The sequence below is a fragment of the Heptranchias perlo genome, chromosome 6 (assembly GCF_035084215.1).
Source record: "Heptranchias perlo isolate sHepPer1 chromosome 6, sHepPer1.hap1, whole genome shotgun sequence".
Lineage (NCBI taxonomy): Eukaryota > Metazoa > Chordata > Chondrichthyes > Hexanchiformes > Hexanchidae > Heptranchias > Heptranchias perlo.
The window spans coordinates 39,966,408-39,981,584 of record NC_090330.1 but is presented as its reverse complement, the minus strand read 5'-3'; the positions used below and the strand labels follow the sequence as shown (position 1 = coordinate 39,981,584).

Below are 15,177 nucleotides of genomic sequence, written 5' to 3'. Positions count from 1 at the left end.
ACAATTACTTGTGGATTATTTTATTTATGTATCTTATATGTAAATTATTGTACTCTTTTTAAAAGAAGTCTCAACATCAAATTTCAGTTACAACTTTCCATGCATTGTTTCGGAATTTTATAGTAGATAAATAAAGGGAAGCATTTTTTGGGTTTTAGAATTAGTGGACTTATAACAAATAACATAATACACGATGAAAAAAGAATGCCAATTTTAACTTCTGTTATAGAGGTCTATTTAATTATCTCATGTAGAGAATACTCATTGGTTAAAGATTACAGTTGTGTAAGACCTGGTACTCTGAAATAGAAATGTTATTAATTAGTTATTGATGTCTTCTTTTACTTGTGGAACACCTTTTGTACTGTACAGCTTGCTACTAAAAACAGCTTGCTATTTCTATCATTCATTCTTGATTAATTTAGCAAATTATGTAAATTGTTCAAAGTCAGTTACTAATGTGAAAATTGTTCTGATGCTGCTCTGTAGTTCATGTAAGCTGTTTCTCGTCGCAACTTTGTGTGGAAGAATTAAATTTACTGGCATTCTTGATGTAAAAATAAAATGCTGCAGTGTGTCATAAAGCTAAGATGAGGATTTAGCTCCATGACTCAACAAAACAGAAAAAGTGTAATCATTTTTTAAACTGGAGCTACCCATTGTACAGAATTTCAGTGATATGCAATGGCGCAATTCCAACTCAAAACTATTTTAGATTTATTTATATTCAGCCTTCCATTGTTCACTCCTGCAATATGCTGTATTTTGTTCAGAGGTTTTTGTAAATTTAGTCCTTCATCTCACTAAGTGGATTTGCAAGATGGTATTCAAAGAGCTGCAGAGGGAGGGTGAAGGTTGTTAGCTGTTTATGGCAACCTAATGCCATCTGAGCAGAAGGCTGCGCTTAAATAATGTGATTGGTTAGTGTCATCACTGAAGGTCAGGAGACTGTTCCCACTTTGTGGAATGTGGGTGAATTATGTGTATGTTGCACTTCTCTAGTCTCTTGATAAGACATAAGACAATGCCCACTGTTATAACTGGATGGCAGGATAATATGTGGGAATTGAACTTGGGGCTCAGCGACTGTTTTAGGTATTGAAAGAACCATCATTGGGCATTGGGTCTATCTGGATGCTGGTTTAAAAAAATTCTAACTATATGAGCTTTTTATTTTATAGTGAAATGCTGCTACCTACATTTATCTTTTCCTTCAAGCAGTTAAGCCTGTGTACCTTTTTGAAACTGAACATATTTTTGATGTAATTAAACCAGTCCTGACAATTTCAGCAGAACCTCTGATTAAGTAGTCATTATCTGTAAAATGGAAAAGAATGAGTTTGCTAAAGGAACCTCTAACTTTAGTTTCTTTATTGACACAGTGTGCTTTTGTTTTTGTCAAGTTTACATTTTTCTGACATTTAAATCTTGATAATTTTAAAATAGTTTTATCCTTTATCACTGCTGATAAGCATTCTTAAATTCAAAGGATGTCTTACAAATGTCAAAATGTATTACAGAAAAATGAAGTAGTGGAAAGCAATATGTGGTTCACTGGCACTCTCATATTTGAATTTTGGGCTGAACAAATACCTGGCCATCCAATATCTAAAGAATAAGCCATAATGTTTCCTATTCTGAAACATTTTTATATTTTATTGCTAAAGGTTGCTGTTGGCATGAAGGTTTATGCTGATGTCAATTAAGCATTACTGGGAAACAATTTGGGGAATCTGTTGTTTCCTGCAATTCCTGCGTGGCTAATAACATCCTTGTGGCAACCATGAGTGGATGCAGGGCGCAGATGGATGAGATCCATACAGCTATCGGGATCATTATTGAATATATATCACTGGCATATTGAAGCAATGCTTCAGATGTGTACACTAATCACTGGTGCCTTGTAGTACAGCCACTCCAGGACCCCCAGAATCATTCTCATCTACTGCATGCTTCATAAACTCACTATACAAATTGACCTAATTGTGGAGAAGGAAGATAATCCAGAGTTAAGGCCATTATGAGAATGTAACACCCGAGACACAGCTATGGAGATTGATGCACCAGGTGATCATCTAAACTACATTTAGCTAAACGTATGAGCTGCACCTTTTAAGGAACCCTTCGGTTCATTTGTATATAATTAAAGTAACCCAAAACATCTTTTGTAAACCTTTCCTAGTTACCATCAATGCCCATCATTATTCCGTACAATCACAAACAAATCAGGATAAAGTTCAAATACTGCTTTTGTGGCTTTTGGAGCTGCCTATTTTCTCACACACCTACTGTCACTTGTGCAGGGATGTTGGATGGGCTAGGTGTGTCATTGCCTTGAGACACAGTAGCCTTCATGCCATATGCCATGCCTCCTCCAGTCTTGCCACTGCTGGGCAATTCCTCAGCATGTCCATAGATCTGTATCAGAGTGGACCGCTGGGCAGCAATTAAGTTTCTAAATCTGTGCATCAAGGTTTTCTCAATCTGATCACCCAGCATGTTGAAACCAAGCAGGAGAGCCTGCTTTGGATTGGAGCCCAAGGCCTTTATTATTTTAACCTGGGCATTCATGGGAGACAGTTCTACTGCAGTTAAGACCTGTGCCACTGAGGGTTCCACTGCAGATGCCACTGGATTTGCCATGTGCTCATAGTGGCTGAAGTGCAGACAGCTGTTCACCCAGGACTATGCAAATCTAGCTAGTTGACTCGTCCACACTCTTGACCAGATCTTGCAGGGTATTTTGCACAAACTCAAGTGATTTATGTAGATGATCCTGCTCAGACAACAACCTCCTTTTATAAGCAGACCCTATGAGGTCAAAATTCCTAGACACTGCAAAAAATCATGCTGGTTTTTGAGAAGCAGGTGCCTGCTCCTCCTCTGTTAGCAACACTTCTTTTCACCCATGAACTGTGACTCAAGTGGTGTTACTTCCTCAAATTTATCACCTATAACCTCTGGGGTGTGTGTAGTTGTTTTTGGTACTTGCTAATGATGGTGAGAGTGGTGCATGGTACTGTCAGGTGTGGATTTGCACTGGAACACTGGCTGTGCTGACAGTCTGTTCTAGGCTTACAAAAACAGAAATGAAAATTTGTCAGGATTTTGCCTCAAAGAAGCACCTTCAACACCCCATCATTGCAATATACTGTGTGAGATGTTTTTCAGGTTGACTGTATGCCTTTGTGTCAGTGATTGAGTAAAGGGATAAGACATAATAAGATGACACGAACCCTGAGTTTGGGAAAAGCCTCTGGATTCAATCTTGTCTACTTTCTCAATAGTTTTTTTTAACCCAAAGATGCTTACGGTGGTTTTCCCCAAATGAGGTTATGCCTAGGATCCCCTCCAGTCTAGTATTGCTGTCTTTTGTTAAGTGCCATCATGCCTGCCAAGCGGATAAGTAGCCTTGAGATTTTGCAAGTATACATAGGACAGACGGAGCTACAGCTGCCTATTCTCCAACACATCCTGGCTGACATTAAAGCTAGGTTAGCTTACAGGAATTTCCTGTGTCAAGATCCTTTAAGATTTCTGTCTCGCTACAGTAGGAGTTATTAGTTGCTGCTTATATTTCTCTTGTGCTCTAATAATGTGATACATTGTTGAGCATTCAATGGGCTGTTGCTCTCATGGCAGGACTGCACAGGAAAAGCCTCCATTAATGCTTAAACTGTACACGTTGATTTACAAATTTATACGGGTACATTTTATGACCTGCAAGCTTAGGGCAGTTACTCGGCATTGAAAGGTGTACTTAAGTCTTATTTTAGCAGCTTTATTCAGGTCAGTCATCTTCTTCCTGACCGACATCAAGGCTCACTAGCTCCTGAAACAGAAGTATGCAGATCCATAATCGAAGAGCAACAACTAACTTCTGTTCCATGAAGGACTGTCTCCCTTCCTGAACATCATGAATAAACCAGCACCAGGTCATCAAATCGTGCTGCTCTCTACTTGCCTCCATTGTACAGGAAGACGGCGGAAGATGGAAGTGGCCTGCTTTCCCTTGCACTAATATAGGGTGTCAAATGCCTGCTGGGCCATTTAATTGCGGCTCTGACACCATTTGGTTATAGTAATGATCTTTTATTTGAACAAAAGCAAGTAATAATACATGCAAGTATTTAAGTGATAATTATCAAAGAACAAGGAATTACTACCCTGTTGTCCTCTGGATAGAGATTGTAACTTTGTCACTGACTCAAATCCTGCTTGCATCCTTCTCGCTGAGCTGCCTGCCTTCTCCACACACTCTTCTCTACTCTTAGGTGTTGTTTTTTTTTTATTCGTTCATGGGATGTGGGTGTCGCTGGCAAGGCCAGCATTTATTGCCCATCCCTAATTGCCCTTGAAAAGATGGTGGTGAGCTGCCTTCTTGAACCGCTGCAGTCCGTGTGATGAAGGTTCTCCCACAGTTCCAGGATTTTGACCCAGCGACGATGAAAGAACGGCGATATATTTCCAAATCGGGATGGTGTGTGACTTGGAAGGGAATGTGCAGGTGGTGTTGTTCCCATGTACCTGCTGCCCTTGTCCTAGGTGGTAGAGATTGCGGGTTTGGGAGGTGCTGTCGAAGAAGCCTTGGTGAATTGCTGCAGTGCATCCTGCAGATGGTACACACTGCAGCCACGGTGTGCCGGTGATGAAGGGAGTGAATGTTTAGAGTGGTGGATGGGGTGCCAATCAAACAGGCTGCTTTGTCCTGGATGGTGTCGAGCTTCTTGAGTTTTGTTGGAGTTGCACTCATCCAGGCAAGTGGAGAGTATTCCATCCCACTCCTGACCTGTGCCTTGTAGATGGTGGAAAGGCTTTGGGGAGTCAGGAGGTGAGTCACTCGCCGCACAATATCCAGCCTCTTGTAGGCACAGTATTTATGTGGCTGGCCCAGTTAAGTTTCTGGTCAATGGTGACGCCCAGGATGTTGATGGTGGGGGATTTGGCGATGGTAATTCCGTTGAATGTCAAGGGGAAGTGGTTAGACTCTCTCTTGTTGGAGATGGTCATTGCCTGGCACTTGTCTGGCGTGAATGTTACTTGCCACTTATCAGCCCAAGCCTGGATGTTGTCCAGGTCTTGCTGCATGCGGGCACGGACTGCTTCATTATCTGAGGGGTTGCGAATGGACCTGAACTCTGTGCGAACATCCCCATTTCTGACCTTATGATGGAGGGAAGGTCATTGATGAAGCAGCTGAAGATGATTGGGCCTAGAACACTGCCCTGAGGAACTCCTGCAGCAATGTCCTGGGGTTGAGATGATTGGCCTCCAACAACCACTGCTATCTTCCTTTGTGCTAGGTATGACTCCAGCCACTGGAGAGATTTCCCCCGATTCCCATTAACTTCAATTTTACTAGAGCTCCTCGGTGCCACACTCAGTCAAATGCTGCCTTGATGTCAAGGGCAGTCACTCTCACCTCACCTCTGGAATTTAGCTCTTTTGTCCATGTTTGGACCAAGGCTGTAATGAGGTATGGAGCCGAGTGGTCCTGGCGGAACCCAAAATGAGCATCGGTGAGCGGGTTATTGGTGAGTAAGTGCTGCTTGATAGCACTGTCGACGACACCTTCCATCACTTTGCTGATGATTGAGAGTAGACTGATGGGGCGGTAATTGGCCAGATTGGATTTGTCCCGCTTTTTGTGTACAGGACATACCTGGGCAATTTTCCACATCGTCGGGTAGATTCCAGTGTTGTAGCTGTACTGGAACAGTTTGGCTAGAGGCACGTCTAGTTCTGGAGCACAAGTCTTCAGCACTACAGCCGGGATGTTGTCGGGGCCCATAGCCTTTGCTGTATCCAGTGCACTCAGCCATTTCTTGATATCACATGGAGTGAATCGAGTTGGCTGAAGACTGGCTTCTGTGATGGTGGGGATATCGGGAGGAGGCAGAGATGGATCATCCACTCGGCACTTCTGGCTGAAGATGGCTGCAAACACTTCACCCTTGTCTTTTGCACTCACGTGCTGGACTCCGCCATCATTGAGGATGGGGATGTTTACAGAGCCTCCTCCTCCCGTTAATTGTCCACCACCATTCACGACTGGATGTGGCAGGACTGCAGAGCTTTGATCTGATCCGTTGGTTGTGGAATCACTTCGCTCTGTCTATAGCATGTTGCTTCCGCTGTTTAGCATGCATGTAGTCCTATGCTGTAGCTTCATCAGGTTGGCACCTCATTTTTAGGTATGCCTGGTGCTGCTCCTGGCATGCTCTTCTACACTCCTCATTAAACCAGGGTTGATCCCCTGGCTTGTTGGTAATGGTAGAGTGAGGAATATGCTGGGCCATGAGGTTACAGATTGTGCTGGAATACAATTCTGCTGTGGCTGATGGTCCACAGCGCCTCATGGATGCCAGTTTTGAGCTGCTAGATCTGTTCTGAATGTATCCCATTTAGCACGGTAATAGTGCCACACAACAATGTGCCTCAATGCGAAGACAGGACGTCGTCTCCACGAGGACAGTGCGGTGGTCACTCCTACCAATACTGTCATGGACAGGTGCATCTGCGACAGGTAGATTGGTGAGGATGAGGTCAAGTAGGTTTTTCCTTCATGTTGGTTCGCTCACCACCTGCCGCAAGCCCAGTCTAGCAGCTATGTCCTTCAGGACTCGGCCAGCTCGGTCAGTAGTGGTGCTACCGAGCTACTCTTGATGATGGACATTGAAGTCCCCCACCCAGAGTACATTCTGTGCCCTTGCTACCCTTAGTGCTTCCTCCAAGTGGTACTCAACGTGGAGGAAGACTGATTCATCAGCTGATGGAGGGTGGTAGGTGGTAATCAGCAGGAGGTTTCCTTGCCCATGTTTGACCTGATGCCATGAGATTTCATGGGGTCCGGAGTCAATGTTGAGGACTCCCAGGGTCACTCCCTCCTAACTGTATATCAGTGTACCGCCACCTCTGGTGTGTCTCTCCTGCCAGTGGGACAGGACATACCCAGGGATGGTGATGGAAGAGTCTGGGACGTTGGCTGAAAGGTATGATTCTTTGAGTATATTTATGTCAGGCTGTTGCTTGACTAGTCTGTGGGACAGCTTTCCCAATTTTGGCACAAGTCCCCAGTTGTTAGTAAGGAGGACTTTGCAGGGTCAACTGGGCTTTGTTTGCCTTTGTCGTGTCCGGTGCCTAGTCGTCCGTCCGGTTTTATCCTTATTATGACTTTTTTTAGCGAGATTGTACAACTGAGTGGCTTGCTAGGCCACTTCAGAGGGCAATTAAGAATCAACCACATGGCTGTAGGTCTGGAGTCACATATCGGCCAGACTGGGTAAGGATGGCAGGTTTCCTTCCCTAAACAACATTAGTGAACCAGATGGGTTTTAACGACAATCTGGTAGTTTCATGGCCACTAATACTGATACTAGTTTTTTTATTCCAGATTTTATTTAATTAATTGAATTTAAATTCCCCAGCTGCCATGGTGGGATTTGAACGCATGACTCCGGATTATTAGTCTCGGCCTCTGGATTACTAGTCCAGTAACATAACCACTATGTTACCGTACCCAAGCCAGGGTTCAGGGTTCATATACACCTCTTTTAGAAACCTGACCCCATAGTCATCTAAAGTATTGTGGTTAACACCTCCCCAGTTTCATCTCCCTTCAACAGATAATCACCATCCTGTTTGTCTAACTGCTAATCAATTTAACCTGATGTTCCCTGCCAGGTATTTCAAAGGAACATGAGATGTCTTAAACCCATCCCAGATGGTAAAATGTGATCTTGGGGCTGGTCTATCCACCAGTTTCTGTCCTTCCATTGTTCCAGCTAATCTCCAATATTAGCATATCTTAGAAGATATGGGATACCTTCCACACACTATGTGGAATGGGGCTGGTCCATCTGCTAGTTATGGAAAAACTGAGTCTCTGTTACAAAAACATTAAATGCTGGATAGATGACTGAATAAATGCAGTAACTTAAACTAAACTTCCAGTACATTTAAAAACCCTTATTATAAATGATATTCCCTTACAATGATGATTTCATATACTTCACTGGGTAGCCATAGTGTGGGCAGGAGATTGCACTGTTTAGATGCACATCTAAAAACAGTAAGAATTTGCCCAGAAACATTTTGTAACCTCTCAATAACATACTGAGTGAGCCATGGGCTTTGTGGTGGCTTTCCCACCTCTGAGTCAGACGATGCAAATTCGAACCCAAACCAGACAGTCCCGGGGAGGAGAGACTGGATCTCCACCTCTGAATTCTGTGTTGACATCCAATGGGATACTCTCGTCCGGAGGGTGTGGGCAGCCCCCTCGTCGTAAGGGTTGTGGGAGCCCATAAAACCCTCCCACCATGTTGGACTAACTACCACATTGGCTGGTATAAAGATGGTTATGACCATAGATGGAGTGTTCACGTTGTGGCCTGTCAGACTGTTAATCAGCCTGTGAATCCTTCCACTAATTCACACTATTCTCCAAGGGAAGAGTGTGAAGATACGAAAAAAGCAACAATAACTCACCAACAGCAATTTCTAGGCTTGTATTTTAAAATTGTATTATCTCTATTCCAAAGCAAAATACAAACTTTGGCAATTTTAACAATACATTAGAACAATACATATGCTGACTATTCCAATGACATTGAGAGATATGCAATTATAATCAGTTTCAGTGAATGATGAGGCTAGTTTCCTATCTTATGGAATTCAGACAACATACTTGTCCAACATGCTGAGAAAAGGCTTATCTTCCAACAACTCCACTATGACATTTTCTGTGTGATACCACATTTGTGATGACAAAATATCTGGAACTGGTTCAAGTTTAGGTCCCATATACAAAATAGCAAAATTAATATTGAATTGAAAAGCTATCTTTTATATGGGTAGGTTTTTATTCTGTGCTCATCTGGGGTTCTACTTCTGTGTGAGCCTCTGTATCAGAAATTACTGTGAATAAAGCCTTGCTTACTACTAGGAACATGGGAACAGGAGTAGGCCATTCAGCCCCTTGTGCCTGCTCCACCATTTGATAAGATCATGGCTGATCTGTGATCTAACTCCATATACCCACCTTTGGCCCATATCCCTTAATACCTTTGATTGCCAAAAAGCTATCTATCTCAGATTTAAATTTAGCAATTGAGCTAGTATCAATTGACGTTTGCGGAAGAGAGTTCCAAACTTCTACCACCCTTTGTGTGTAGAAATGTTTTCTAATCTCGCTCCTGAAAGGTCTGGCTCTAATTTTTAGACTGTGCCCCCTACTCCTAGAATCCCCAACCAGCGGAAATAGTTTCTCTCTATCCACCCTATCTGTTTGCCTTAATATCTTATAAACTTTGATCAGATCACCCCTTAACCTTCTAAACTCTAGAGAATACAACCCCAATTTGTGTAATCTCTCCTCATAACTTAACCCTTGAAGTCCGGGTATCATTCTAGTAAACCCACACTGCACTCCCTCCAAGGCCAATATGTCCTTCCGAAGGTGCGGTGCCCAGAACTGCTCACAGTACTCCAGGTGCGGTCTAACCAGGGTTTTGTATAGCTGCAGCATAACTTCTGCCCACTTGTACTCTAGCCTTCTAGATATAAACTTGCTGTACAAGTTAGTTTATAAACACATGGTCACAAATCTAAGGGTGCATTCACACTATAATTGTAGCGTTAGTGTGAAGTGGGGGGGTTTTGTTGCACTGATACTATAGTTATAATATAAATGCAACCTGAATCTGGTGTCCAAGCTCAATGTAATACTGGAACCAAGTAGAATGAGACTTCCTAGGGAGGCATCACTTTGCTTTTTGTCAGTCACTTCGGGTTTTGAGAATGTGATTAGTGTTGGTGTAAAACTGCGATGGACACTGACGCTGAATTTGTTGTGTGAGAATGCATCATAATTTCTTTGGTTTTAATCTTAAATGACAATCGCAAAATAAATATTGTTTTTGTTATTTTTAAGTTAACTTGTAATGCATCTTATAAGATTGTGTAAATGACCCAGAATCTTCTGTTACTGAGTATTGTTGATTGTCTACTTGTAATATATGAAAAAATTGCAAGTCAGCAAGCACTTACTATCAATTTTTTCCATTATAAATTTCTATGTCCACATTTAAAATGAAAACTACCTATGCAAACGTGTTAGTGTAATTACACCCTCCCTCCAGTGGAGGCAATTCAGCATCATCACTGGTGGGAAGGTGTCATTATCGCGTGACAAGTTTACATAGGCAATCTCCATTATAATATGCACATTAGAATTTATAAAAGAAGTGTAAAAATAAGGACCTAATGTATAACTTTGGATACTGACATACACCTGAGCATCTTGATGTAATTATCCCCCAACCTTTAATCCCGCTTTACTTGAAGACTACATTTGGTCTTGAATCCCTATTTGCAACACCATGGGTGACCAACTAGTGATAAAATCAAAATATATATACAGTATATAAAAATGTATGACTATAAAATGGGGACTGAATTGTGTCTGCATGTCCCACCATGTTTCACCCAATGACTGCACTTGACTTTGACTTCCTGTGTGCTATGCTTGGGAGATCGACTACAATTCTGTCTAATTTTACTGCTATGATTTAAAAGTAGACTAAATGCTTGCTTAATTTTATAGGAATTCAGCAGAACTTGCATGTTGTCCTTATTATGGACTGCACCAACTCCAATTTTACAATTAACTGTGAAAGCAACCCAGCTTTTTATAAGAAGTGTGCAGTGCAGTGGATGGAAGGCTGGTCTAACAATAGCATGAAGAAAGTAAGTAGAGGACTTTGGAGCACTATGTATTATTCTTGTATATGTTTAGTTCTGGTTCCTTTCCCATATCTCGTTCTGAAGGCATGGCCTAACCTTTCAAATAGGTAGTGTCTTTTTATATTTGTTTACCGACTGTGTAATTCCATAAGAAAAAAAAATCATCACAGCACTTGCGGAAGATGCCTTTGTGACAAAAATAACATGCAGATTTCTGATTGTTTATCCCATATAAACAGAAAAGAGGTTTTCATGATAACAGTTTCTAGTGGTTCAATAAGTGAGGCAACTTTGCAGGATTGCTCATTGATGTATTTAATATGTTGAACTAAAAATTTGTACTAGTTAGATTTGCTCCTGCATTACCTATGTGGTGGAGACATTGAATGGAGCTGAAGGACTTCCCCAAGAAGAGTTTATTGGAGGGGAAGCCAAGTATGAAGCTCTTGAGTACTTCCCAATGCTCCTATAACAATGGCTTTATCTGACTGTGCAAAATTGCCCAGATATGCCCTATGCCCAAAAAGCAGTAGAAATCTAACCCGGCCAGTTACCGCCCTATTAGCTTCCTCTCAGTCATCAAAAAAATAATTGAAGGAGTCCTAATAGTATCAACAAGCAACACCTAGTCACCAATAACTTGCTCACAGGTACTCAGTTTAAAGTCTGCCAGAATAACTTGGATGCAGACCTTATCATAGTCTCGCCTTTGCTGCCCATGTCCCCAGTAAAACCCTTAATCACTCCCACCCTTGTTGTTCTGACTAGTATGCCCCGTCTTTGCTCTCTAAAGTCCAAAGGGCACAGACTTGAATGTCTCCTCCGCCAACACTCGGCTCAGGCACCTTCGGCTGCTTTGTCAACAATCTTCTCTCCAACATAAGATCATGAGTGGGGCTTATCACTGATGATTCCAATGTTCCATTCCATTCAGAACTTCTCCGATAATGATGAGGCCATGACCGTCTGTAGTAGGACCTCAACATCATTAAACCTTTGATCTGACAAGTGAACATTCACGCCCCATAGTGCCAGGAAATCTCCAACAGAAAACCCTCACTAGGCCCTCCTGACCTCCTTATGACCATTGCCAAGTTCCCCACCATCAACACCTCGGAGATCACCGTTGATCGGAAGCTTATCTGGACCTGCCATTATCAACACCATAGCTGCAAGAGCAGGGCAAAGGCTGGCTATTCTGTGCCAAGTGATTCACCTCCTGACCCTTCAAATCCTCTTCACCATCTACAAAGCTCAAGCTGGGAATGTGAGAAATATTCACCACTGGGCTAGATGGGTGTAACTGCAACAATACTAGAAGCTTTATACCATACAGGACAGAGCAGTCTGCTTGATCAGCCGCCCGTCGTGGACTCAATATCCACCTCCTTCTGAGGTGCAGTGTGCACTATCTACAGTGTGTCTTGCAGCAAAGTTACTTCAACAGCACCTCCCTGCCTCATGACTTCTACCACCAAGAAGGACAAAAGCAACAATGTCATGCAAACATCATCACCTCCAAGTTCCCTGCCAAGTCACACACTATTCTGTCTCGGGACATATGTCGCTGTAGTGTCATTATTATTTGGTTAAAATTCTGGAATTCCCTGCCTAACACCATCTTGGAACAACTAGAAATGGGCAATAAAGGCAGCTTGACAGCACTGCCCACATCCTAAGAAAAATTTTTAAAAAACTTGTTTTTAGTGATTCAAGATTTGTGATATAAAATTATACCCAAAGTGTTGCCATTCAATTTGAAAATTTATTAATTTTGATGGCTCTTACATTTCTACAATGTTCTCTTATGCAAGAAATTCATTATATGTGTATATATATATGGAACATTAAGAGCTGAGATACATAGAAGATGCCAGACAGCTGTTTTGGTATGTGACATTATTGACATTGTGATTACTTGGGTTGTTAACAACAACAACTTATATAGTATTTTACAGCACAGAAACAGGCCATTCAGCCCAAGTCCATGATGGTGTTTATGCTCCATACGAGCCTCCTCTCACCTTACTTCCTCTCAGCCTATCAACATATCCTTCTATTCCTTTCTCCCTCATGTACTTATCTAGCTTCCCCTTAAATACATCTGTGCTATTCGCGTCAACCACTCCATATGGTAGCGAGTTCCACATTCTAACCACTCTCTGGGTAAAGAAGTTTCTCCTGAATTCCTCATTGGATTTATTAGTGACTATCTTGTATATACCCAGCCAAATCCTGGTTGCAATGCTGCTTGCATTGGCCTGCTCTACCACCTCAGACCACTGTTGCTGGGAAGCTTCCCTGGAGACCCTCTGCCACTGGCAGGAAGTAGGGCGTCCCTTCTCCTGCCAGCCTGCTCCACCAGCCCCTCCAATGCTGCGTACGAAATATGGGGGGCCCTTCCAGGTTTTGCTGCTGCCTACTATCATTAATTGGTACTTGCAGCTGATTGCAGCCGTAGTGCAGCTACCCATTACGAGGTGCAGGCTGCCTTTAAATGGTGCCAGGGATGTCAGATATTCCTGCCCCCATTAGACAAGCTGCCAGTGAACAGCACGAGTAGCTCTGGCAGCCATGAGGTAAGGGGACCAATTTTGCGCCTTCCTTGAGACTATGCAATTTGAGTGCGTGCTCTGGGCGTGCTTCCTATTCCGCGCCTGGAAATGGGCCTAAACCAATTTCTAAGCCATCATGTCTTCGGATGATGTCGCCAAGGGGTAGCAAGGGGGACCAAGGATAGATCCTTGGGGGACTCCAGAGGTAACTGTTCAATTGCTGGAAGAGACGCCATTTGCTTTGGCTATGATTGGATAGGTAAGAGTGGAACCAAGCGAGAGCAGTCGCACTCAACAGGACAACAGAGAAGAGGTGTTGGAGGAGAATGACACGCTCGACTGTGTTAAAGCCTGCAGAGAGGTCGAGAAGTGCGAGGAGAGAAAGTGCACCACGGTCACAGTCACAGAGAATGTCATTTGTGATTTAGGGCTGTTTCAGTGCTGTGGCTGGGGCTGAAACCTAATTGGAGAGATTCAAACATGGAGTGTGGAAAAGATGTGCTAAGATTTGGTAGGCGACAATACATTCAGGGACTTCGGAGAGATGGGCCGGTAATTTAGAAGGTCAGATGGATCGAGGGTGGGTTTGTTTTGAAAGGGAGGGGGACGGTACCTGAGGAAAGGGAACCATTTACAATGTGAGCTAGCATGGGGCTAGGAAGAGAAGGTGGGTAGTCAGTAGTTTAGTGGGAAAAGGGTCAAGGGAGCAGGAGGTGAGTCTTATGGACTAGATGAGCTTGGAGAGGCCATGAGGTGAGATAGGAGAGAAACTAGAGGGAGAGGTGGCTTAGTAGGCAAAGAGCAAAGGAGGATGAAGCAGAGGCAGCTGAACAGATGGTCTCAATTTTAGTGACAAAAAAGACCATGAACCCCTCACACTTGTTGGAGGTGAGGGTGGAGAGGGGTTTGAAGAGATGGATGGTAATGGAGAAAAGAAGCCAGGGGTTATCTTTGCTCTCCAGGCTGTTCCTGGAGTAGTGAGCGGTATTGACAAGAGGAGAGTGGGGCCCTGTAGTGTTTGATGTGATCCAGCCACATTTGGTGATGGATGGCTAAACTAGTCGTGCGCCAGATATGTTTAAGTCTTCGCCCCTTGGACTTCAGGGAATGAATTTGTGGACCATACCAGGATGGTAGAGACTAAAGGTTTTACTAAGGACAAGGGCAACAAAGATGGTGAGGGAGTGGTTGAACAGTTAAAGTAGCATGAATGGAAGGAACCATTACACTACCCTGGTGCTACCTGCTAAGTGCTCTGAAGCATTTAATACCTCACAAGCTTGATAACATATTGGTGCCATTTTCAAATTAATGTACTAAAGCTAGTGTAAATTGGGTTTTACTTATATAAATCCTTGTTTGAAAATGAAAAATAACTCTCGGCTAATAAAATTTACTAATTTTCTCTTCACAGGACATATAACAAATGTATAATTCTCACTTTTCCATTGTCTAATTTATATTGTGTCCATTTGAGATACATTGATAAAGCCAAATATGAGCCTGAGGAAGTTTAAATAAATTGCAGTCATCAAATTTTTTTGAAGCTTATGAAAAATTTGCTAAATAGTACAAATGACACGATGTGCACCCGGCTGTGAAGGGAAAGCTGTAAAATGGTAATTGGTTGAGGGATTTGGAGATTTTTGTTTGATTACCCCAAAAGAGGGAAACTTGATTCCAGTAAAATTAGAATTGGCTAAATATTAATAATACATATTTGACAGCTTTAGTTCCTGCCCTTTTCAGTTCTTTTTCGTGATCTAAAAATTTGTGCAGTCCAAGGTATATACTCTATGTCCCCATAAAATTCAGAGTTAAGTTTGTTACTTTATGAATCTTCTTCAATTTATAAAGCCATCGTCAAGGCCATTGG

The 15,177-nt window shown here is 42.6% G+C and overlaps 1 protein-coding gene across 4 annotated transcripts in view; it reads left to right on the top strand.

The window, feature by feature from the left end:
- dync2h1 (dynein cytoplasmic 2 heavy chain 1) overlaps positions 1–15,177 on the top strand; it is a 656,363-nt gene that overhangs the window by 187,861 nt on the left and 453,325 nt on the right. For all 4 annotated transcript variants that reach the window (XM_067986146.1, XM_067986147.1, XM_067986148.1 and 1 more), the window contains exon 53: positions 10,607–10,749. In XM_067986146.1, coding sequence (XP_067842247.1) covers positions 10,607–10,749 — 143 coding nt within the window. The remainder of the gene's footprint in view (positions 1–10,606; positions 10,750–15,177) is intronic.